General features: G+C 37.6%; 3 protein-coding genes across 3 annotated transcripts; all 3 read right to left on the bottom strand.

The window, feature by feature from the left end:
* Nucleotides 1–1,902: 1,902 nt before the first annotated feature.
* LOC103126368 (olfactory receptor 4K2-like) lies at nt 1,903–2,862 on the bottom strand. Its single transcript, XM_007537273.3, has one exon. It carries the CDS (start codon nt 2,860–2,862, stop codon nt 1,903–1,905), a length of 960 nt encoding a protein of 319 aa, XP_007537335.3.
* A 12,811-nt stretch (nt 2,863–15,673) lies between these two features.
* LOC103126359 (olfactory receptor 4N2) lies at nt 15,674–16,609 on the bottom strand. The gene has a single exon (XM_007537264.2). It carries the CDS (start codon nt 16,595–16,597, stop codon nt 15,674–15,676), a length of 924 nt encoding a protein of 307 aa, XP_007537326.1. The 5' UTR covers nt 16,598–16,609.
* Nucleotides 16,610–25,475: 8,866 nt separating this feature from the next.
* Nucleotides 25,476–26,579, bottom strand: LOC103126349 (olfactory receptor 4N2-like). Its single transcript, XM_007537252.2, has one exon. The coding sequence runs from the start codon at nt 26,400–26,402 to the stop codon at nt 25,476–25,478; it is 927 nt and encodes a 308-aa protein (XP_007537314.1). The 5' UTR covers nt 26,403–26,579.

The following is a 26,579-nucleotide window of genomic DNA, read 5'->3' as shown; positions in this document are numbered from 1 at the left end:
TGCAGGTGTCTTTCTTTCTCCCATCACTCCCTCTCCTCTTTATTCCTGGCTGTCTCTATCCAATAAATAAATAAAGGATAATAAAAAATTAAAGAGGAAATAATAGGCTTGTCATGATTTAATAGGTATTATTTTCCTCCAAACATTTAGTCTTGCTTTTAAATGCATTAACTGTACCTAGAATATTAAATAAAAATTTAAATGCCAACCATAATTGAGTAGTTTTCTTTCTATGATATAAGCTTTACAAATTGACATTTGATTAGTAACTTGTTATATTCATTATTAAATATGATATTGGTCTACACTATTAAGAAATTATTAGGGCCAGGCAGTGGCTGCTAACCCAGTAGAGTACACATACTACAGTGTGCAAAGAGACAGATGCAAACCTCTGGTCCCTCGTGCAGGGGAGATGATGCATGAGCAGTGAAGCAGTGCTGTAAGCTTCTCTCTCTCTCTCTCTCTTTCTCTCTCCCCCTATTCCCTCCCGTTTCATTCTCAATGTCTCTCTGTCTCTATTCAACATAAATTAATACATAAATAAACAAGAAATTTCATTGTTAAATTCAGATTTTCAAAACTTTGCTCTTTGGGGACTGGGTTAAGCGCACATAGTGTGAAGCACAAGGACCCACGCAAGGATCCCATTTTGAACCCCCCCAACCTGCAGGGGGTTACTTCACAAGTGGTGAAGCAGATCTGCAGGTGTCTATCTTCCTCTCTCCCTCTCCTCTTCCTCTATCAATTTCTCTCTGTTCTATCAAAAAAAATTTGTTCTTTGTTGAAAGATGGCTCAGAACTCAATTACATTCACTGAGTCAATGTTGTTTAACAATAATGTTTTTAATATTTTATTTTATTTATTGTTTGTTGGATAGAGACAGAGAAAAGTAGAGAAGGAAGGATGATATAGAAAGGATGACACAGATAGAGAGAGAAAGAGAGAGAGAGAGAGAGGGAGAGAGAGAGAGGCGAAGGAGAAACACCTGATTCACCACACATGAAATTTTCCCATTGCAGATGGGGAAATGAGATTTGAACTCTGGTCCTTGCACATAGTAATATGTGCACTCAACCTGGTGTGCGAGGACTCGACTACCTTGCTCCTGTTCAATAGCCTAAAGAATTTCATTTTAAGTGAGGTAAGCCAAAAAGGGTAGGATGAATACAGGATAATCTCCCTCATAGAAGGAATTTAACAAATAATAACAAAAAGGGGAAACACGAACTTGGTAAAACTTGGACTGAAGGGATGAATTGCACCGAAGCAAAGGATTCTGGGGAAGGGGGCAGGGAGGAGGCTGGCTGGGTGGGAGGCTGGAGTCCTGTTGTAATGGGAAAGAACTTAAGTTGAGGATCGGAGTGTTTTACAGACGCCTATCAGTGGGAGGCGAGAAATCTTACCCACATGTCAACAATTTGTAAGTCATTAACTTTCCAATCAAATGATAAAAAAGTATTTTTTCACAATATCACTTTTCCAAAAGCTAATAAAAAGCAAAACTTGTTATGTATAATATTCTAAATTGAAGTTCTACAAGTCAACAGGTATATATTTCTGTATGGAATTGTTCTATGTTGAAAGGCCTGTCTAAATAATCTTAATTTAAAGCATGTTTGTAGGATTTAGAGGTCTTTGAAGTTCTGAATTTATATTCACATGTCTGACATGTGCATTTTTTTTTTCTGTAAGAATAGTTATAAACTTCAAGAGACATTCAAATGAATTTAAAATTTTCAAAGGCATTTCACTAAAGTTTAGGGAAGATGTTTCACATCTTTCAGTCTTGACTTCTTATAACCAGTAATTTAGGCTGAATGAATTTGAAAGGAAGCTTCTAAATTTAATTTCCTATCGCCTGATAGTAAACCTGATGATCTCAGACAGGAACTTTCTATTCATTGCATTGAGTATTTTGGAGTAGTTTTCCCAAGGCTTAAATACCGGTTACTTAGTCTCTTTTTCACGGCTGTTTTCACTTCTTGGTTTCTCAAAGTATAGATAAGTGGATTTAGCAAGGGGGTAAATATAGTATAGAAAACAGAAAGGATTTTGTCCATCAAGAAGTTTGTGAAAGGCCACACATAGATGAAGATGCAGGGCCCAAAAAACATTAACACAACTATGAAATGTGCAGTGCAGGTAGAAAGAGCCTTGGAGGAGCCTTTGGAGGAGTGGCCCTTGATAGTGACAAGAACAATGATGTAAGAGGTAAGCAAAAGAAGAAAACTGATAAGAGCAATCACACCACTAGTTGAGATCATGAAGATTCCAAGAACATATATATCTATACAAGCCAGCTGGATGACCAAAGGAAGGTCACAAAAGAAACTGTCTATAACATTGGGACCACAGAATGGTAAATAAAGAGTAAAAGCTAACTGACTCATTGTATGCAGGAATCCCACTGTCCAAGAAGTTACCACGAGGCCAGTACACACTCTTTGGCTCATAATTATGGAATAATGGAGAGGTTTGCATATAGCAATATACCTGTCAAAAGACATGGAAATCAGCAGCACAATCTCTGTCCCAGTGAAAAGGTGCAAAAAGAAGATCTGAGAAATACAGCCTTCAAAGGAGATGGTTTTGCGCTTGGCAAAGAAATCCATGATCATCTTTGGTGTGGCAAAGGAGGACAGGCACATATCAATGAGAGACAGGTTGCTGAGCAGGAAGTACATGGGAGAATGAAGCTGTGGGGTGAATAGCACCGTAAGCAAAATCAGACAATTACCTAACATGGTCATCACATAGAAAATGGAAAACGTCACAAAGAAGAAAATCTGCAGCTCAGGAGAATCAGTGAGTCCGAGTAGCACGAATTCAGACGCTCTGGAATTATTGAACTCCTCCATTGATCAGCAGACTGCTCTATAATTAGAAAATGGAACAAATGACAGAACTAGAAAACACTATCCTTCTAAGATTGAAGGAATCATAATATCAGTGAATAATTCGCTAGAATATTGCTTATCTAAAGTCCAACTAATAGCCATATCAGTAAACAGTTTTTCTTTTTAAAACCACTTTAACAATTGCCATTTAATATTACTCCAAATAAACAAGTTCTTGACTTGGACCAGCATTAGTACATGTTAGGCTCTACTCCCCACATACTCATACAATAGTATTTCATTTGTAAATACTTGCTGAAGAATTATATAATCCATAATTACAGAGAATGTCTATACCAAACCCATGTGCTTTACTTGCTAAATCAAATAATAAAATTTAAACAAAGAGCACCATCTAGAAGATTCTATTAGACTAAAAAAATGAAATTTTATTTAACTTCTTATTGTTGAACACTAAATTTTACTAACAGTCCAACAAAATAATTTCAAAGGGTCACTTAGTATTCTAGGAGGACAATATATGATTTTTTGCTACAGTGAATTCTGTTTTCTCAGATAAGAAAAAATTAGTTACAGTTTCATATTACTTGTAGATTTTTATTTGTTGTAAGTATTCATAATTATTATTTCATTCAGTAGTATATAAAATAAAACTACTGATGGCCAAAAGGCATACCTGTAATACACCTAACAGTTTCAACATTGTTATTTTATGATATTATGAAAACATTTTTGAAAAAGAGGAAGAATATCTCTCTTTAATTTCACCTCAAGCTACTCAAAGAAAATTATTTTTGGTTTGGAAAAAAATTAGGAATATATACATGCTGAGAGTTGAATATTTTGTAGTAGTGGAAGAAAAAATACTTGCAAAGCAAAGCAGAACAGAGCAAACAATCAAACGCCACACTAGTGGCAGTCATCAGAAAATAAAAACTCTTTAGAGACTCAGGCTTATTTCCAAAATTGAGTTTTCAGTTGTTGCAGCATATAAGTTTTACAAATAAATCTTGTGATTCCCCCCCATACTCTCCTATGAAGAAAAAAAAAAACAACTCTGGCTCCTTATCAATTACGTGTACATATTCAAATATTTTCTGCCAATAGTGATAAATGCGTAAAACTTTGTCAGAGAAGAACATTCCTGAAATCTCAAACTTAATTCAGATTGTTAAGAAAATAAAGTTATTCTTGATTTGCTGTGTTACTTTGCTCATAGTAGCCTTTCTAAATTTGGTCTCTTTACCTGTGAGAATTATAAAAATCACTGAGCACACTTCCTAGATAACAACTAAAAACTCTCTAAGTTCAAAATCTAAATTTAATAATACTGTCCAGACATAATAAGCTTTTATATTTCATTAATAAAAATGATGATTGAAATAAAACATATCCCACTCTCACTTCCACTCAAGAATTTAGAAGGTGTGTATGCTTCCAAAATAGATTTTGTAAGTTAGTTTTTCTCTTTCATTTGCAAATTATGAGTACATTGACATGTTAAAACACTGAAAATCTTACTAATCTTCGCATATTTGAATATCTCTTCTATTATCCTTATAGTCATAAAGATGATAGAAAAGACTTATGAATGTAATCATGAGAACACATAAACTATTATTATACCTAGATATAATTAATACATACATATATATGTGAGTATATTCATGTGTTCATTGAAAGTAAATAAAGTTGTCAAGTATTTTTTCTCCTTTCATCTCCATGACATTTCTAAATCTATTTAATGAAATCATCCATCTTTTTTTGTCTTCAAATTGTACATATTTTTCTTAAGTATATCTCTTATTTATTATTGCTTTATACAATAATCAAATGATTTTTTTCCCTGCAGAACACAAATTACAACTACTTCTCAAGATTCTTATTACTACCTCTAGATTTTAACCTACCATTCATACATCAGGTATCAAAAAGCAATCAAATTTCAAATGTCCTTTGAAATTTACAAGACAGTTGAATTCAAGATAATCCTTAGTTAGCATCAGAACCTGAAATATGAATATACATTTCCTCTGGTCGTGGTATAAAAGCCACAAGAAGCCAGATACATTCAAGAGGCGAGGGATTAGACACTATAATTTTACTTGCAGTGGGAGTTATTAACATATTAAACTGACATCCACAAAGTTTCAAGAAGAACTATGGGCTGCATCTTTGTTATTTAAAGTGATGATTCCCATTCATGATGAAACATGTTCATTAGAGAGACAATCCCAACTGGGACTGGGCTACAAGAACTTTGAACAGTCACTGAAGAAGCATTTCAAGAGCAAAAAATATCCCCATTTTTATGCTCCATTGTCTTATGCTCTAATGTTATATGGCTATTTGGGGACAAAGGCACACTGACATCAAGAAACTTTAGTGACAAAAACAAACAAACATATAAATAAATGGACATAGTAGTAGTGGATTATAACCCAGTGTATGAAATAAACATTCATAACGCAATGACTGCCACCTCAACATGCTTCAGCTCAGACTGTGTCCAGAGACTTCAAGTGTAGAATGACAACCCTTCAGCTTCATTACTCGGGTGAGACCTTTCGTTTCATAGCATTCTCTAATTCCATCGCAGGTGGATCACTTTCTAACAAAGTCCCCAAACCTGGATATAGACCAGGTTCTGTGAGAGAGAGCATATATTCACATGTATCCATAAACTAGTGCAAAATATATACCTGAAAGCAGAAGTACACTAGAGTTTGCAGTGAGTACCTCCCCAACACTTCCTCTCTACTATTCCAACCTTTGGGTCCATGATTGCTCAACAATTTGTTTGGCTTTGTATGTTAACTCTCTTTTCAGCCACCAGGTTCCAGATGCCATCAGGATGCCAGCCAGGCTTGCCTGGACTGAAGACCCCACCAATTTATCCTGGAGTTCCGTTTCCCCAGAGACCCACCCTACTAGGGAAAGAGAGAGGCAGACTGGGAGTATGGACCAACCAGTCAACGTCCATGTTCAGTGGGGAAGCAATTACAGAAGCCAGACCTTCCACCTTCTGCAACCCACAAAGACCCTGTGGTTCCATGCTCCCAGAGGGATAGAGAATGGGAAAGCTATCAGGGGAGGGGATGGGATATGGAGATTGGGTGGTGGGAATTGTGTGGAGTTGTACCCATTTTACCCTAGGTTTTGTTAATTTATCCTTTCTTAAATAAAAAATAAATTAAAAAAAAGAAATAAACATTCATTAATCCATACTTACATCCATTTCCTACTGTGTTTAGCAAATGACCACAAACCTTTTGACCTAAAACAATGCAAATTTATCTTGACAAATCTGGAGATTAGAAACACTAACATCGCTGGGTGGTGGTGCAAAGTTCAAGGACCAGTATAAGGATCCCGCTTCTAGCCCCCTCACCCCCCCACCTGCAGGGGAGTCATTTCACAAGCGGTGAAGCAGGTCTGCAGGTGAGTGTCTTTCTCTCCCCCTCTGTCTTCCCCTCCTCTCTCCATTTCTCTCTGTCCTATCCAAAACAATGACATCAATAACCACAACAATGTTAAACAACAAGTGCAACAAAAGGGAAAATAAATAAACAAATAAAAAACAAAATAAAAAAAAAAGAAACCCTAACATCAAGGCTGTAGGCTCTAGCAAAGACTGGTATTTTACCTTTTCTAATTTTCAAGGACTGCCTAGATTTCTAAACCCTTGCCCCCATTCATCATCTTTTAATTCAACACATACCATTTTTTTGGTTCCTAAATTTGCACATATTCAGTACTTACACGATGCCAAGAATGCTCTGAAGTCCAGATTCTTATCAACATTTTTTTTAAAGTCATGAGTCCCAATTTCATCATGCAAATACTGTAATTTAGGTATAAGTAAGGCTCTGGCTATAATCCACGTTGGGACAAAATGTCTTTGCTTCTGTGGAAACTGTGACACCAGAAAACAAGTTATTGGCTCTCTTAGAACAGTGGTTGAGCAAGCATAGGAAACCAGTTATAAACATTCCCATGTAAAAACAAAAGTTAGTAAAAACAGAATTACTAGTCCCAAAGAATTCAAAAAATGAACCAGGAAACTATGAGTGGGTTTCAAGACATAATAATTCTCTCTCTATCTCTCATTTTATTATTGACTTAATATTGAGTTACAAAATTATAAGATAACAGGGGTATAATTGTGCACCATTCCCACCACCAGAGTTCTGTATCCCCATTTCCTCTATCGGAAGCTACAGTAGTTCTCCCAAGATTGCATATTTGTGTTGACTATTATTTCTATCACTATCTGCATATATATATATATATATATATATATATATATATATATATATATATATTTGTCCACTTTTTTCCTATGGTCTTGCCTACTCTTTCTTTCTAAATTACAACTAAACTCATTACTACTTCCAAATGCTTTTCCTTTTTTCTTCTTCTCTCTCCAGGTCCTGATGGAGTTGGAGTTCAGACTCCTCTGGTTATCTTCCCTAAAATTGTCCCCTGTTGAGAATATGGACCAAAATTCTTTTTGGGGTGCAGAAGGTGGAAGTTCTGACTTCTGTAAATGCTTCTCCATTGGACACGGATGTCAGCAGGTCAATTTATACCCCCAAGTCTGTTTCTATCTTTCCCTATTGGGGTAGGGCTCTGGAGAGGTGAGGTTCTGGAATGAAGTCTTCTGCCCAGGGAGTTCAGGTTGGTATCATAGTAGCATCTGCAACTTGGTGGCTGAAAGGCAGTAAGCTATAAAGCAGAACAGCATGATTAATGAACAGGAACCAAAAAGTAGAAATAGAACAGATGAGATTAGGGATCTTAGGGTGGAAAGAAGTAAGGAAGTCTATTTTGGTTATGTTTCTAGGGGCCCATGACTTCTGTAGTTTTTGCATGTGTTAGATAGCTAACAAAAAAATCATCTGGAAAGATGGTGACAAAGTTAAGAGTAGTGCTAGAAAGTTGGATTGGGGCAGACAGTAGGTCCCAAATTTGAAGAAAAATCTATGAATAAAATTAACAGTTTACCCCATCCACCTGGCCTAGGCCCCATTTATATTCATATTTAGCACAGGAGTCTGTTTAACCTCTGAGCCCCTATAGGTCTGAGCTCACAGTTCATGGTCACAGCTGGGAACATTCGAGGCTGCACTCATTTCAGGACCAGATTTCCTTGAGTGGCAAGGTAGGTTGACCCAGCCTCCCTCTGGAAAGTGGAGCAGTCCCTACCGTTACTATTTTATAGAGAGGACAAGTTCCTGGAGTGCCATTTCCCTCCCCCTATTTGCTTATCTTTTATTGGGGGATTAATGTTTTATAGTGTATTTGCAGAAGCGTAGGTACAATTACTCATCTCTTTGTGCATCATGCAAAGAAACTTCAAGGTTTCCTCTACTCCCTCCCTTTCATTCCTTTCCCAGACTCTTTTACTTTGGTACAATGTATTAGACCCAGTCCAAGGTTTGCTTTGTGTTTTCTTGCTAGCAGGAAATACGGTATTGAAATCATGACAAACACCCCAAAATTAGAGAGATGAGTAAATTATCCATCAGGGATTTGAAAATAGTTGCCAAAATACAGTGTATGTACTTCACAACATAGTAAAAATGCAGACATAAAGATATGAATAGAAGATATTTTAAAAGGCACAGATAAAATATCCGGACATGAAAGCTAAAATATCTGAAATGAAATGCCTAAAATGCATAAAATAGAAACTATCAGAAATAATCTGATGGTTGCATGATGTACAGTGTTTAAATCTGTTGTTTTGGAAAAATTGTTCTTTAATTATTTTGTTTCAGGCAGAAAGCTAAATTCAGCTCCAGCTATTCCATCTTGGTAGAAGCTGGTTTCATTTAAAGACCTGAATAATATTTTCAAACATAAATTATAGCTTCTATTTACTTCATAAGACAATTGGTGTTATAAATCAAATAGAAAAAATAATAATAGCATTTCTCATGACGATCAGATGCATCAAAATACATTTAGCCACTAAATACTGATTGAAATTATCAAAATTGAAAGGCATACTAAATAGTCTTATCTTTTTCCAAAGGTCAAATATTTGTTTAAGATGAATTTATTCATTTAATGAGAGAGAGAGAGAGAGAAAGAGAAAGAGAGAGAGAGAAAGAGAGAGCCAGAGTCCCTCTGATATGCTGAGCAGGAATGTGAATCAGAATCACATGCACGCAAGTCCTGTATCATTTCTCCTTCCTTCTTTCCTCCCTTCCTTCCTTCCATCCTTCCTTCCTCCCTTCTTTCCTTCCTTCCTTCCTTCCTTCCTTCCTTCCTCCCTTCTTTCCTTCCTTCCTTCCTTCCTTCCTTCCTTCCTTCCTTCCTTCCTTCCTTCCTTCCTTCCTCCCTTCTTTCCTTCCTTCCTTCCTTCCTCCCTTCCTATTTTCTTTTTCTTCAGCCACTAGACTTACTGATGAATTTTTGCACCTGCGTGGACTCACCACTCCTGGTGGCCACTATTTTTCTTATTTTATTTGATAGGCAGGAAGGGAGTTGAGAATGAAGGAGGAATCAGAGAAGGAGTGGGAAAGAGCACCTGCTACTGTTTGTAAAGCTGACCCTGAAAGGTGAGAACCAGGGGCTTGAACCTGGATCCCAACGCTAATGAATATGCTCTACCTAGTCTGTCACTGCCTGGCTTTCTACGCTGCAATCTGTTCAAAAGCTCCAAAGGGCAAGTCTTTAATAGAAAGCAAATATTACAATTACAAATTATGAGAAGGGATAAATTTATAATTATTGATAAAAATAGAATCGATTAAATTTTGCTATATATCGGTATTTATACCTTGTGATCCAGTAATTGTACTTCTTTTTATTTTGTTGGATTTTTTCATTTTAACTGCCAACAGTGTCTTCGCTGGAGCTCAGTGCCAGTGTCCAAATTTTCTATTTTTTTCTACTTTTTAAAATATATTTATTTGTTTATTTTCCCTTTTGTTGCCCTTGTTTTTCATTGTTGTTGTAGTTATTATTGTTGTTATTGATGTTGTCACTGTTGGATAGGACAGAGAGAAATGGAGAGAGGAGGGGAAGACAGAGAAGGGGAGAGAAAGACAGACACCTATAGACCTGTTTCACCGACTGTGAAGTGGCTCCGGAGCAGGTGGGGAGCCGGGGGCTTGAACCGGAATCCTGAAGCTGGTCCTTGTGCTTTGCACCACGTGCACTTATCCAGCTAGCTACAGTCTAACTCCCTTTTTCTACTTTTTTTTTTTTTTATAGAACAGAAAGAATTGGAGAATGGAGGGGAGACAGAGACACCTGCAGACCTGCTTCACTGCTTGTGAAGCATCCCCCTCTACTGGTAGGGAACACAGGTTTGAACTGGGGTCCTGGCGCATAGTGAGTGATATGTGTGCTTAATCAGATGCGCCAGCACCCAGCCCTCTCTATTGTACTAAATATGTCGATAGAAAATACTCAAATGAAATGTTTTAAAGACATTTTTATGAAAACTTAGTTTATAATAAAAGAATCAAAGTGTACAAAAGCAGGAATTATTTAAATAAACAGTGATCATAATGCGGCAATAAATAATTTAGTCTTCTAGGAGTATATGATCTTTACTTACATAGGATATGCTTTTAAACTTTTTTTAAATTTTCCCTTTTGTTGCCCTTGTTTTATTGTTGTAGTTATTATTGTTGTTGTTGATGTCGTTGTTGGACAGAGAGAAATAGAGAGAGGAGGGGAAGACAAAGGGGAGAGAAAGACACCTGCAGACCTGCTTCACTGCCTGTGAAGCAACTCCCCTGCAGGTGGGGAGCTGGGGGCTGGAACCTGGATCCTTTGCACCACGTGCGCTTAAACCGCTATACTACCGCCTGACCCCGGGGCATGCTTTTAATAATAACAAACCAATTATAATCTACATGTATAATGACCTCCAATTTTTATAAAAATAAAACTGTATCTGTATATATTAAGTTGAAAATATTTTAATACTAGATATTTCTGAGTGGCGTATATGCCAGGCAATAGACAAAACAAACTAATCTCTGCTTCTGTGGATGTTATATAGCATAGTGCAAAACAATAGACTGCTAAGTTAAATAATTATTACTGATCAAAGTTATTTAGGGGAGAAGGATATGGAGCAATGTGGGAGTGAGTGAGCTGCAAATTTCCATAGGGTGGTTCAGCCACCCTATGGAAACTGAATCTAAGGAACTCTCTGTAATAAATTATGAAGTGAACCTTGACAAAGTCTTGGGAAATCACCAGACATAAGAAATAGCAAAGCAAAGGTCCTGGGTTTGTATGTGGGGGAGAGGCAGCTGGCATATTCCAAGGATCTGTAAGTCTGAAAGGTTGAACAGAGGGAGTGAGATGGGAAGCTGTGGGCTAAGAATTCTGAGCATAGTAAGTGGTAGGAGATATGAATATATAGACTGTCATGTCATATGGATTTTCATGGATAATGTGGAAAAGTCTTTATCTCTGGAAGCCATTGAGGGCTTTGAGAAAATAAGGGTGATGACATGATTTTAAGCAGTTTATTCTAGTGTCTGGCTGAGAATAAATTAAAATGGGACAAAAGCAGAAGTTAGACCAATAAAGAAGCTACAGCCATAAGGTAGACAAAGATGATGACTTTGACCTAAGTGAAAGAATTTGATCAGGAGACTATCTCCCCTGTCAGTTTTATCATGGAATAATAAGACTTGTAACTAGACTGAAGATATGGAATATGAAATAAGATGTTTTTAAAAATCAATATTTTGGACCACGAATTGGAAAACAGTTCACCAGTTAGGATATGTGCCTTACCATGTGTGCATCCTGGGTTTGAATAATATGGGTGTGTCATCTCTGGTATTATTGTATGTTTTCCTGATTCTGTTTATCTGTGTGAAATAAAAATTATGAAAAAGAAGCCATTTCAGGAGCAGTGAACTCACTAATGCAAAAGGCCCCAGGATCATGGACATGTAAAAGTTGAAGGAATCTACCACCACTAAACCTGCCCTTCAAGAAATTATAAAGGGACTTGTAAAAACCAAATAAACAAACAAAAACTACAAGAACACTCAAAACCATGAGCTTGGTTACTTGTTCCTATCAGAAGATAATGTCAATAAATAATGCTCCTTTTCCTTAGTGAAATAGGAATCAGCCTGTCAGTCTGCGAGTGAGGGTGGAGAAGGAGATATTGGAGCAATGAGCACATTTTTCGTTTCTTTTTTTGTGTGTGTGTTTATATATTCTCAACTTTTTTTTAAATTTGTTTTTTGTTTAAGAAAGGAGACATTAACAAAACCATAGGATAAGAGGGGTACAGTTCCACACAATTCCCACCACCCGATCTCCATATCCCATCCCCTCTCCTGATAGCTTTCCCATATATCTCTCTGGGAGCATGGACCCACAGGGTCTTTGTGGGTTGCAGAAGGTGGAAGGTCTGGCTTCTGTAATTGCTTCCCCGCTGAACATGGACGTTGACTGATTGGTCCATACTCCCAGTCTGCCTCTCTCTTTCCCTAGTAGGGTGGGTCTCTGGGGAAGCAGAGCTCCATAACACATTGGTGGGGTCTTCAGTCCAGGGAAGCTTGGCCAGCATCCTGATGGCATCTGGAACCTGGTGGCTGAAAAGAGAGTTAATATACAAAGCCAAACAAATTGTTGAGCAATCATGGACCCAAAGGTTGGAATAGTGGAGAGGAAGTGTTGGGGGGTACTCACTGCAAACTCCAGTGTACTTCTGCTTTCAGGTATATATTTTGCACTAGTTTATGGATACGTGTGAACATATGCTCTCTCTCACAGAACCTGGTCTATATCCAGGTTTTGGGACTTTGTTAGAAAGTGATTCACCTGGGATGGAATTAGAGAATACGATGAAAGGAAAGGTCTCACCCGAGTAATGAAGCTGAAGGGTTGTCATTCCACACCTGAAGTCTCTGGACACAGTCTGAGCTGAAGCATGTTGAGGTGGCACTCGTGTTGATTAGGCTGTGATCGGCAGATGCAATATTATTTGATATGGATTGGGAGAGGCATGCGGGAAAGTGGGCCCTATTCTAAGGTTCCAGGACTGGGGGAAATATAGACTCTATAGTGGAGATGTGAGGTTCCTGTTGTCTTAGGGTTCAAAAAAACAATGGATAGTTAATGTTATTATCACATTATTTGGTAATTGGGTTAACTTTGAAAAGTCCTTTTGTTAGGGTTTGCTGTATAGTACCCAGTATCTTGTATAGCAGTGCCACTGGTTGTTTCTTGAGCACATTTTTCTACATCCTGAATACTTAACATTCACATGACTTGTACTCATAAATATTTTAATTCTATTTAAAATAAAAAATAAGTCACAACTTCCATGCACTCTGATTGTCAGTTTGCTCTGGATTTGCCCTTTCAATGTACTCTAATGAAACCTGCATTTGCATAAATTTATCAGATAGTAAGGCAGCACGCTTCTCTTGATACCTACCAATTGATACTGCATATGCTGATCTCAACCTAATCAATGCAACCAGTACCACCTCGACATGTTTCACTTCAGATTGTGTCCAGAGACGCCAGGTGTAGGATGTTAACCCTCCAGCTTCATTACTTTGTCACTAAGTTGCAGATGACTTCCCTGGGCAGAGGACCTCACCAATGTGTCCTGGAACCCCAGCTCCCCAGAGCCCTGCCCCACTAGGGAAAGAGAGAGGCAGGCTGGGAGTATGGACTGACCTGCCAATGTCCATGTTCAGCAGGGAAGCAATTACAGAAGCCAGACCTTCCACCTTCTGCACCCCACAATGACCCTGAGTCCATACTTCCAGGGGGATAAAACATAGGAAAGCTTTCAAGGGAGTGGATGGTATAAGGAGTTCTGGTGGTGTGAATTGTGTGAAATTGTACTCTTTATCCTATGATCTTGTCTTTATTTCCAATTTATAAATAAATTTAAAAATTATATCACAAAAATAAAAAAAAAGATAGTGAGGCAGTGGTAGAAATTGTAGTTTTGCAATGAGGCATCTGGTACATGTGGGTCATTATATTGATTTAAAAAATATTTATTGATTTATTTTCTAAGACAGAGAAATTGATGGAGGAAGAAAGACGAAAGAAAACGAGAGAGAGAGAGAGAGAGAGAGAGAGAGCTGAAGCACTGCTTCCCCCTGCAGGTGGGGACTGGAGGCTTGAACCTGGTTACGTATTGTATTGAGTCCTTGAGCATTGTGTTGATTTTAGGCCAATGGCTAATGTGTGGAACTTTTTAAATAGCAGGTGGTTCTGACTGTGGCAAGAACAGCTCCTTGAAAGCCCACATGCGCTGTGTAGCTCCAGGATACATCCCAACACATTCAGATTGAATTCTTCCTGAGTCGTCAACTACTTATAGTAAATTATATTAAGTAAAGATAATTAGACAGATTTCTTCTATCCACAGTAAGTTTCAGACTAGCACACCAAGGAATAATTATCATTATACTCTGTAAAATCAGTTGCAAAGAGATGACAAACAACTAAGCGTCATAAAGGTGGAAATTCTGAAGAAAGGGAAATGAAAATTTCCATAGTCTTTTTACATGGACACAGTGAGATATTTTGACTCCATTTAATTTTAAATTCAAAATTGGTAGTTTAGTGTCTTTTAAAATATAAGTGGGGGGGTGTGGTGCATAGGTACCTATCACCGGGAGATGAAAAAATATATTTATGTGACAACAGCTTTGTAAATAAGTCATTATTTCTTAGAAAAAGGAAGGAAAAAAATCCAAGTATGTTTCTCTATTGGTATTGTCAATTCTTTTAGTACCTGCATAGGATCTTGATTTTACAGCTCTTAGGCCTTTACAAAGATATAGCAAATAAATCATTCTGTAGCTCCAGGCCTTATAACAGTTTCTCTTATATCAAGTACAAGGGAAAAAAACAAGACATGCAAATATCATAGACTCATGTATGTTATGAACATAACCGGTATCTCCTACTTTAACTCTAGTAATTGCAGCTAAGTCAATCTGAAATTTCTTGTGTTCCTCAAATATAACACCAGTTCACTGATTTTTTTTTTTTTTTTTTTTGCCTCTGGGGTTATCTTATCGCTGGAGCTCAGTGCCTGCAGTAAGAATCCACCGCTCCTGGTGGCCATCTATTTTCCATTGTTGTTGCTGCTATTGTTACTGTTGTTGTTGCTGTTGTTGGATAGGAAAAGAGAAATTGAGACAGGAGGAGAAGACAGAGAGGGGGAGAGAAAGATAGACACCTACAGACCTGCCTTATCGATGCCGAAGTGATCCCCCTACAGGTGTGGGTTGGAACCAGGATCCTTGTGCTGGTCGGTCCTTGTGCTCTGCAGTATGTGCGCTTAACTCTGTGTGCTGCCGCCCACCCCCTCTCCCACTGCCACCCCAATTCACTGATTTAACACCCCTTGCCTAAAATGTTCTGCCTCCAGGTATTACATTAGTTGACAGTTTATCAGATATCAGCCAAAAAGTCGTTGCCCTGAGAAGGCCCTGTTTGAGAATGAAATGTAAACTGGTGACCTCCCACTTTAAGCGCTTGCCCTCTACTTATCATGGCCTTGCTTTTAACTTCTTTAAGACACTATCTGCTTCTGAGCTTATGGTATTTATTTTATTTTGTAATGACTTTATTTTAACTAGCTGAAATTTTAAAACAGCAATAACTTTACTTGTCTCATTAAATAGTTTTCTCCAGTACTTTGAACAATCTTTGCAAAGATTTTCAACAAATGCAATATTTTGGAAAAAAAAAACTAATCTTAAATGTAAATTCTACAAATCCTAAAACAAACAAACAAAGAAAAAAAAAAACAACGGTTTCCCTAGTTTTTCTGCAGTTAGGATATGTGCTGATTAAACAACTTTCTCATGGAAGCTTTCACTTCCTGGTTGCGAAGGGTGTAAATCACAGGATTCAACAGAGGAAAGATCACGGTGTGAAAGAGAGAAACCACCTTGTCAGCTGGGAAGGCCCTGAAGGGGCGAGTGTAGATGAAGATGCCAGGACCAAACATGAGAAAAATAACAATGATGTGGGTAGTGCATGTAGAAATAGCTTTGCTCTTCCCCTCAGAGGAAGATCCTCGTACACGGCACAAGATGACAGCATAGGAGGCCAGAAGGCCCAGGAAGCAAAGAAGGGTCATCAGGCCACTGTTGAAGACCATTAGGAGTTCCACCACAAAGGTGTCTGTGCAGGCCAGTTTGATGACCTGCGGCACATCACAGAAGAAGTTATCCAGTTGGTTTGGGCCACAAAAGGGCAAGCGGAGAATGAGGGCCACCTGGATAATGGAGTGGAGAAAGCCTCCAAACCACAGAGACAGCAGCAAGACATAGCAGGCTCGAGGACTCATGACAGTTGAGTAGTGTAGAGGCCGGCAAATGGCAATGTAGCGGTCAAAGGCCATCACAACAAGCAGCAACCCTTCTCCTCCTCCCAGGAAGTGCAAGAAAAAGAGCTGAGTGATGCAGCCTCTGTAGGAGATCACCTTCTTCTCAGAGAGGAAGTCCACCAGCATCCTGGGAGCCACGATGAAGGAGTAGGATGCATCCAGGAAGGCCAAGTTTCCCAGAAAGAAGTAGAGAGGGGCTGAGAGGCCAGGGTCTGATCTGATAGTGAAGATGATGAGGAAATTTCCAGGGAGGATGATGAGGTAGAAAATTGAAACAAGCACAAAGACGAGGAGTTGAATTTCTCGAGACCGAGTGAGACCAAGCAGGATGAATTCAGCTACCACTGTGCTGTTCTCTCTCTCCATCTCCTCTATCTGCAGTACATCAAGAAGCATTATTTATTGTTACTATGGTTTCCTCTGTCTAGATCCTAGCTCTCCAACTCAGTTATTTAACATATCTATCACTTCAGTGATAGCATAATAACATATCCATCAAGGTGCCTCAACTTTCTCCAAGTTTTCTCCTAGAAAACTGCAAGTTTTTCCTGCCTACTGATATAAAGCAAACAAGGAAATAAACAAAAACACTGTTCTCAAAGTCATACTGTTATTCCCATTCGACCATGGGCTTCTGTAGAGATTTGACAGTGTGCTTTTCTACATCTCAGTATTTGTACTTTCTGGTACAATTTCTCATCTCCCCATGATAGATATCTGAAAAACACTCCCTCCCACAGTCTAGGTCCTTTTCCACCATTATGCACCAAGATTCCGATGTCCCTGCATTTCATCTCTTTTCCTTCTTTCCCAGAGTCCTTTGGTTTGGTGACATACACTACAGCCAGTCTAAGTTTCACTTTATAATATTTTCCCTTCCTGTCCTTGCTTTTTAAGTTCCTATTCCCTAACAGATGGAATACCATGCTACCTTATGTATTTGGTCTGTTTTTTCCTACATTCTATACTCAAATAGAAAACTTCTATAATTGTGACTTTTGAAATGGTGGTTGGCATAGATACAGGAATGTCTCATATAACAAAATAAGTTTCTGAAAAAAATTATAACTTTCCTTAAAATTAATTTATTTTAGCTGAATTCACAAGAAAGATATTAGAGACAGAAATCTAAATCCTTACCACCATATCGACATTCAACTCCCTCTTACCATTTCAGTAGCTCAGAGTCATTTAACTCTGGCATTACCAAAGTTAGCGTTCTGACTCTGCTGAAGAGTGGGAAGGTGAGGGAAAAGTGATTTGCCTCAACATTAGGCCAAAGATCGACACTGTTGATATGCAGGGCTAGTCTGAAAACCATAGTCAGAAAAGCTCTGGGAGTAAAACATTGAGAGTCTAAGGAGTTTACATTCTCATATCTTTGAAATATTTTCCAATGCTTCTTTCATTAATTTTTCTGCTTATTTTTCTTGATCATTTTAATCATCAAGTCTTTATTTCCCTAATTTAATGTGATTGTTTTGTTTCTTCTCCCCGTTCACTTGTTTTTAATTTCCCTCTAATTTTCTTTTCCTATTAACTCAGCTTTCTCTAAATCTGCTCTTAATCATATTATACCCCTCATATTTTCACGCTGACTTTTTCACATTCTACTTGAACACATGTGCATCCAACCCTGTTATACCTATAATTATCCTTGTCATTGTGATCTAAAAACAAAACAAGAAATCCACCTGCTGTTTCTTATCAAGAAAAAATGAGAAATGTATATGTTTTTTATTGTACTAAGTATTTAATCTACAAAAGAAAAAGTGTGGTTTATTTATCAGTACTAACAATTTTCTCCTGAATGACATCTTTCTTGAATTTACTAACTCTGAACCATTCACGAATTGCTTTCCATTTCCTTATATTTTACTGCATATAAGTGAATCTGAAAAATGAGTGATTGGCCTAATTTGAGAAAACTAAGTCTTAGTAGTATTACTCTAATAAAATGAAGATATTTAACAAAGTTCCCCCCAAACTGAGTATAAAAATCTATTTTACATCGACTAATTCTTGAGCATTACTGAAGTATAAATTAATGAGTTTATGTATTTTACAAAAATGTTCAGATTCTTCTGTTGATGAATAATAAAGCCAAAGTCTATAGAAAAGACTTACAAATACATGGAGTATGGAAATTAAGAGATCTGGATTAGTCTAAAGATTCATTAAGTCTAGTGTTTCTTTTTTCTTTTTTGGAGTCCTTATTCTAAGCTTTCCTCATTTTCCTCCCTTTCATATTCTTCTAATAAGGAAAATGAAATACATGAGTTACTTGCATGTTCCTTGTTATTTAACATCAAATGTCAGCTCTCCAAAGGCTATTGGTCATTTTGCTTAATCATAATAATAGAATAAAAGTTTTATCTATCATTAAAGTAATTCTAAGCATAAAAAGCAGATGAAGATCTATTGGAAGAGGGGATAGAAATCGCAGCATCGCTGAATTATGTCAGTCTCTGACTAGTCTTAGTCTGACCTCTATTCCATTGCATTCCAAGGTAAGTGAAGCAGGAAAGTTCCAATGTTTTTCTCTATTGCCCTCTCTTTTTGTTTCTTCTAAATGTGAATAGTTCCTCCTTGAAATTAGGATCTTAAGGGTTTTATGTAACCGTCATTATGTAGCTATTTCCTTGCTCTTGATCAAACATGAACTGACCATTCTTGTTATAATTCATAAACATTTGTTCTCACATAGGCAACCTTAGCTTTTGAAACCTCCTCTACCTCTTGGTGATGCAATGGAGGCAATACTTTGGAGATTTGAGACTACTACATGCTTTCTGAATATTTCCAATGGGAATTATTGGTCTTTCAACTAAATTAGGCAAGAGAAAATGCCAGAGAATTTTAAGGGGTAGTAGATATTTTTAAATGTTTTAAAATATTTTAAAATTTTAAATATTTTTAAATATTTTTAAAATATTTTAAGGCCACACTGGTATAATTTTGAATTCTAAAGCCAAAATCCTATCAACGAATGCTATAACAGAAACATTCACTCAGTGAAAATTAAATAGAGTTTAAGAAAAGTTCACTTAGATTTTATAATAAAATTAAAAGGGAAAAATATAAATACTGATGAGAAATTATTGATAAAAACAGGAAAGGCCAAGATAGGTTGAGGTTCATATCTCAGGCACAAAACCTAAAAGAAAAATAAAACCTTAATAACCAAGATAAATAATATTTTAATGCAACATTTAAAATTAAATTTAAGGTAAAATTTAACAGAACATAAAATTTGTTAGAGACACCAACATTACAAATTTCCTTCTACCACAAGGCTCAGATTTTTATCTCTAATATTAAACTTTCTTTTCACTCTTTAAGATTTGTGTACCTAGTACCATTGTTCAGACCCTAAATAAGTACTGTGGCCAAGTTATTAATGAGTATATGAGATTCAGCATGCTACTTGTGATAAATTCATAGCAGAGAAATTGTGAATACTGCTCAAGAATACTTTGAAGTCATAACTCCCCTTAAAGAAAAAGAAACATTTGCTATATGATAGACCATTTCCTCAAGGAAAAGTGAGCTGTTCCTATATAGGCACAAAAGTAAGTGTCATGATGTCAATATTTGTACTTTTACTGTGATTAAACTAAAACACAAACAACCCTGTGTTTCTATTGAAGACTGTTGAAATGAAAATTAAGATAATCTGGGGAGATAGTGCCATCAGTAGCACAACTGAATATTTAATTAATTTGCTTTATTTATTTTGGAGAAGCACTGAGAGAAGTTGACTATGAAGAGGGAGATAAAGAGGGAGAAGAGACAGAGATATCTGCAGCATGTTTCACCACTTGTGAAGCTCCTTAGCACTACCATAATCTAGAGCTAAATTCTTTCAGATATGTCTTCAAAGGTTTAAATCTAACAGCAATGAAGACAAAATGAAAAATAAATCATTGGGGTTACATTAAACTGAAAAGTTCCTGCACAGCAAAGGGAACCATTACTAAAACAGAAAGATACCCTATAAAACTGGAGAAGATCTTTTTATCACATACACTGGATAAAAGGCTAATAAACAAAATTCATGAAGAGCTCACTAAACCCAGCAACAAAATAAACAACGCTATTAAAAATGGGGAGAGGACATGGACAGAATCTTCAACAGAGACCCGAAGGGTGAACAAATATATGAAAAAAAATGCTCAAACTCACTGATTATTAAAGAAATACAAATAAAGACAACAATGAGATAGTACTTTATACCTCTGAGAATGTCACACATTAGAAAGGACAGAAAAGCAAATCCTGGTGAGAATGTTGGGTATAGCAAAAACTTTAAGAATGTGATTTTTTCCCTATAATTATAAGCATAATATGGACCCTCCATTATTTCTTTTTTTAAAAAATTTTTATTTAGAAAAGAAACACTGACAAAAACCATAGGATAAGAGGAATACAACTCCACACATTCCCACCACCACCAGAACTCCTATTCCATGCCCTCTCCTGAGAGCTTTCCTATTCTTCTGGGAGTATGAACCAAAGGGTGGAGAAGGTGGAAGGTCTGGCTTCTATAATTGCTTCCCCACTGAACATGGGTGTTGGCAAGTCGATCCATACTCCCAGCTTGTCTCTTTCCCTAGTGAGATGGGGTTCAGGGGAAGTGAGGCCCCAGGACACATTGATGAGGTCCTCTGCCCAGGGAAGTCTGGTTGGCATCATGTTAGCATCTGGAACCTGGTGGCTGAAAAGAGTTACCATATAGAGCCAAACAAATTGTTGACTAATCATGAACCTTAAAGGCTAGAATAGTTCATATGAAGAGTTGGGTGGTCTCCGATTTGTAGATAGTAGTCCTATTTTAGTTATATTCCAAAGAGCCCATGACTATACATAGTTTCTTAATGACCATCTCAATATGAAAACTTATGTTTGTTCTTAGGGTGGAGGTTTTTAAACCAAATTATAAAATCTTTATCACCTTAGACATATATAGAATTTAAGAAAAGCTAAGAAAACAATGAATGTATTCAAAAGTTCTTACCACAAGTTGACCTAAGACAGACAGTCTTGCACCTGAGGCTTCTAAGTCCCAGGTTCAATCCCCCTGCACCACCATTATAAGCCAGATCTGAGCAGTACTTTGGTTAAAAAAAATACACAATCTTAAATCATAGAGTTAGAATGCCAAAATGGCCAAAAAGAGAGAAAGAAAGAAGTAATAGCAAATGAACCAGAAAGTACTTTGAAGTAATACTAGGGGGAATGGTTGGTGGTGCACCTGGTTAAGAGCACAAGCTACAATGTGCAAAGACCCAGGTTTGAGCCCCCAACACCCTCCTATAGTGGGAAAGCTTTAAGAGTGGTGAAGCAGTGCTTCAGATGTCTGTCTCTCTCTATCTACCACTCTCCTCTAAAGAAAAAACAAATATTTTCATGAACAAATTACTAGACAGGCATATCTTTTTCTATTGTGTATATCAGTCATCAATATTCCTTTCTGCCACAAAATCAGTTTTAAAAGTATTATTTTTATTAAATTACATATATTAGATGAAGTTCTGTATTTTCTCATATTTTCCCAATTATATTTCCAATGTAAAAAATTAATTGTTTATTTACTCATTAACTTCTTAGCAGTTAATATTGATAATTTATCTACCAGAGAAAATCAGTTCACAAGAGATGAAATACACAGTTGATATAACAAATTCTGACTTCAAGGAATGCAGAACATTCTGGTAATACAGACACATAATTAAAATATCAGTGAGTGGGCTGGGAGATAGCTCACCAGGTAGAGCACATCCTTTACCATGCAGAAGGGCCTAGGTTTACACTCCCAGCATCACCTAGGAGCACCATGCAAGGGGACAGCTTCATGAGTGGTGGAGAGGCACTGTGGAGTCTTCCTTTTGCCTCTCCCCTTGGCCTCTCTCCTCTGTTTCTCTCAATCTCCATTTGGAAGAAAGTTTGGGTGCAGAGGCTCAAGAAAACTGGGGAACTGGTGTTAAAACCCAGCATGTGTTGTGAGAAAAGGAATGAAATGTATTTGATAGTTTCTGGTCTAACATCCAGGTCCTTGGTCCATTTGGAGTTGACTTTTGTTTCTGGTGAGAGAAAAGTGGTTCAGTTTCATTCTTTTGCATTTTTCAACCCAGTTTTCCCAGCACCATTTATTGAAGAGAGCCTCTTTCCTCCATTTAATACTTTAGGTCCTTTTATCAAAGATTAGATGTCTGTAGGTATGAGAATTTAGTTCTGGACTTTCAGTTCTGTTCCACTGGTCTGTGTGCCTATTTTTGTTCCAGTACCAGGCTGTTGATTATTATGTGGGCCTTATAGTTTGAGATCTGGGAGTGTGATGCCTCCATTTCTGTTTCTTTATTTCATTTCATTTCATTTCTTTTTTTTTTTATAAAAAGGAAACATTGACAAAACCATAGGATAAGAAGGGCACAACTCCACACAATTCCCACCACCAGAGCTCTGTATCCCATCCCCTCCCCTGATAGCTTTCCTATTCTTTATCCCTCTGGGAGTACGGACTCTTGTTTTGGAGATTCTAGGTGTTTTCTGGTTCCAGATGAATGATTGTAATTTTTGTTCTATTCTGTTAAAGAAGCTTGGTGGAATTTTGATGAGTATCACATTAAATTTGTATATGGCTCTGGGGAGAATATTCATTTTGATTATATTAACTCTTCCAATCCATGAGCATGGGGTGTCTTTCCATTTCTTGGTATCATTTTCTATTTCTTTGAATAGATGTCAGGCTCAGGAAAAAAAACTAGCTGGCATATTGCACTAAAGTAAAAGACTCTGGGGTGGGTGGGGGGGGGAAGAATACAGGTCCAAGAAGGTTGACAGAGGACCTAGTGGGGGTTGTATTGTTATATGGGAAACTGGGGAATGTTATGCATGTACAAACTAGTGTAATTACTATTGAATGTAAAACATCAATTCCCCAATCAAGAAATTTTTAAAAAAGAGGAAAAAAAACCTAGTATAGTCATGGGCTCTTTGGAAAATAACTCAAATAGGCTTATCTACAAAACAGAGACCCCCAAATCTTCATCTGCAACATTCTAGCCTTTAGGTTCATAATTAGTCAATGATTTGTTTGGCTCTATATGGTAACTCTTTTTTCAGCCACCAGGTTCCAGATGTTAACATGATGCCAATCAGACTTCCCTGGGCAGACGACCCCACCAATTGTCCTGGAACCCCGCTTCCCCAGAGCCCGCCTCATTAGGGAAAGAGAGAGACAGGCTGAGAGTGTGGATCGACCTGTCAACACCCAAGTTCAGTGGGGAAGCAATCACAGAAGCCAGACCTTCCACCTTCTGTACCCCATAATGACCCTGGGTCCATGCTCCCAGAGGGATAAAGAATAGGAAAGCTATCAGGGGAGGGGATGGGATACCGAGTTCTAGTGGTGGGAATTGTGTGGAGTTGCACCTCTCTTATCCTATGGTTTTTGTCAGTGTTTCCTTTTTATAAATATTTTTTTAAAGGATCAATTATAGGGGTCAGGTGGTGGTGCACCTGGTTAAAGTGCACATGCTACAATGCACAAGGGCCTGGGTTCAAGTACACTGTCCCCACCTGCTGAGGGAAAGCTTTTTGAGTGGTGAAACAGGGCTGCAGGTATTTCTCTGCCTCTCCTCCTCTCTATCTCCCCTTTCCTTCTTGATTTCTGACTGTCTCTATAAAATAAATAAGTAAACATAATACATTTAACATATATATATATATATATAAAAGGGTCAATAAAAAAAGAGAGATGAAATGTTCCAGCTCAATCAGTCAATTGGTGAAGCAAAAAAGAAGGGATAAATTCCTCCTTTTTCTATAATTTTAACAAATTAACTAAGTAATTTTATTGCCAAGAGAGCTTTGTGCCTGCATGATGAATTCAGTGCTCCTGCTGACTACTTTTTCCCCCTCTGTCTTTCTGCTGATAGAGACAGAGAAAGAAGTTGAGAGGGAAGCGGGAAGAGAGAGGAAGAGAGAAAGGGAAACACCTGTAGTACTGCTTCACCGTTCATGAAACTTCCACTCTGCATGTGGGGACTAAGGGTCCTTGGGTCCTTGCCTGTGGTAATGTGTGCACTCTGCTGAGTGTGTAGTGACACTGCCTGACCCTTTTCTGTTTGTTCTAGTCAAACTACAAACAAATTGGGTGATACTACCAGCTTTGGAAAGAGTAGTGTGCTTTGCTGAGGTTATCCAGTGAACTACTGATACAAATCTCAGAGGCCGAGAAATAGCACCCAGAACTTGCATGTGGGAGGACTTGGGTTCATGCGTCATCGTCAGTAAAAGAAGCCAGAGCTGTGCAGTGACCAAATACCCTCTTCTCAGACTGCCTCATATACACTGCAGGTATTATTTAACATGCACATTAGTTTTATAATGTTTCCCTAGCAGCTTTATCTGTACATTCAACATACGGAATGGCCTTCTACCTCATTAAATTTTTATAAATATCTAATTTATCACACTAGCTCCATTATATTTAAAATAACTGGAAGGATTTATATAATCCTCAACAGAATGTATAGTATCAGATAACTATAAATGTTGTAATCCTCAGAATGAAATCAACTGAGGAACAGATTTAGCACCCAAGGAAGATTTATAAACAGCCATTAATCATCATTATGAAGTTGTTAAAAAAAAAGTCAAATGGAATAATTTCAGAATGTAGTTTCATAAAATCAATTATATTCTTTTTTATCCCTCTATACAATTTTGGGTAAAAAGTGAAAGAGAAAGGAAGAGATAGAATATTTTAAAATATTTTCTTGCCACATAACATTTGACATTTTGTAATTTGTTAATCTCGTCCCAGAATCTTGAAGATGCTCTAAACCACAAAAGAAGCAATTTTTCATGATTCACTCTACTGCTTAAAATATTGATAAGACAATGAATCATAATTAGCAAAGATACAAACTCCTCATCTCATAATATGAAAGACCCTAATGATTTGATTTATACAGCCACATGAAATTTAACTCAATCCCTGTATCTCTCACACTTGGTTATACTCCAACCACTCCAGTGTCTTATTTTATATTCTTAAAACATCAATATATGTATATATATATGGATATAGATATATAGACATATTTTCTAGTTATCCATAATTCTCCTGCATTGCCCTCCATGGTATCTGACATAGAAGACACTAACTGAAAAACAATACTTCTTGAATAAGGATTTGCAATCAGAATCTCTACTTCTTGACTTCTTATTATAAAACTCATTCACAGATATGCCGGCTCAGTAACCTCCTCATAGAAGATTTTACCTCCTGGTTGCGAAGGGTATAGATCACAGGATTCATCAATGGAAAGATCACCGTGTGAAAAAAGGAAACCACCTTGTCAGCTGGTAAGGCCCTGAAGGGGCGAGTGTAGATGAAGATTGCAGGGCCAAACATGAGAAATATAATAATGACGTGAGTGGTGCATGTGGACAAAGCCTTGTTCTTCCCTTCAGAAGCAGAGCCATGTACATGGCAGATGATGACAGCATAAGAAGTCAAAAGTCCCAGAAAGCACAGAAAGGTGAGGAGGCCACTGTTGAAGACCATTAGGAGTTCCACCACAAAGGTGTCTGTGCAGGCCAGTTTGATGACCTGCGGCACATCACAGAAGAAGTTATCCAGTTGGTTTGGGCCACAAAAGGGCAAGCGGAGAATGAGGGCCACCTGGATAATGGAGTGGAGAAAGCCTCCAAACCACAGAGACAGCAGCAAGACATAGCAGGCTCGAGGACTCATGACAGTTGAGTAGTGTAGTGGCCGGCAAATGGCAATGTAGCGGTCAAAGGCCATCACAACAAGCAGCAACCCTTCTCCTCCTCCCAGGAAGTGCAAGAAAAAGAGCTGAGTGATGCAGCCTCTGTAGGAGATCACCTTCTTCTCAGAGAGGAAGTCCACCAGCATCCTGGGAGCCACGATGAAGGAGTAAGATGCATCCAGGAAGGCCAAGTTTCCCAGAAAGAAGTAGAGAGGGGCTGAGAGGCCAGGGTCTGATCTGATAGTGAAGATGATGAGGAAATTTCCAGGGAGGATGATGAGGTAGAAAATTAAAATCACTACAAAAACCAGGTGCTGAATATTTCGGGACTGGGTCAAACCAAGGAGGATAAATTCATCCACCACTGTGACATTTTCTGTGTCCATCTCCTCTGCCTACAGAATGGCAAGGAGTAGAATTTATTTGTACCTCTTCCATTTAGGCCATAGCTTTTCTCTAATTGACAAGAACATATGATACAGATCTTGTTAGTGCATCACTCACTCACTCACAGACTAAGAAATCTTTTTCTTTTTTTCTTAAGATATTTTATTTTATTTTTA

This window comes from Erinaceus europaeus, chromosome 16 (genome assembly GCF_950295315.1).
Source record: "Erinaceus europaeus chromosome 16, mEriEur2.1, whole genome shotgun sequence".
Classification (NCBI taxonomy): domain Eukaryota; kingdom Metazoa; phylum Chordata; class Mammalia; order Eulipotyphla; family Erinaceidae; genus Erinaceus; species Erinaceus europaeus.
This window is presented reverse-complemented; position numbering and strand designations above follow the sequence as displayed.

Excerpts from the sequence above, each read along its gene's own strand:
- LOC103126349 (XM_007537252.2), bottom strand. The coding sequence starts at position 26,402 with ATGGACACAGAAAATGTCACAGTGGTGGATGAATTTATCCTCCTTGGT.
- LOC103126359 (XM_007537264.2), bottom strand. The coding sequence starts at position 16,597 with ATGGAGAGAGAGAACAGCACAGTGGTAGCTGAATTCATCCTGCTTGGT.
- LOC103126368 (XM_007537273.3), bottom strand. The coding sequence starts at position 2,862 with ATGGAGGAGTTCAATAATTCCAGAGCGTCTGAATTCGTGCTACTCGGA.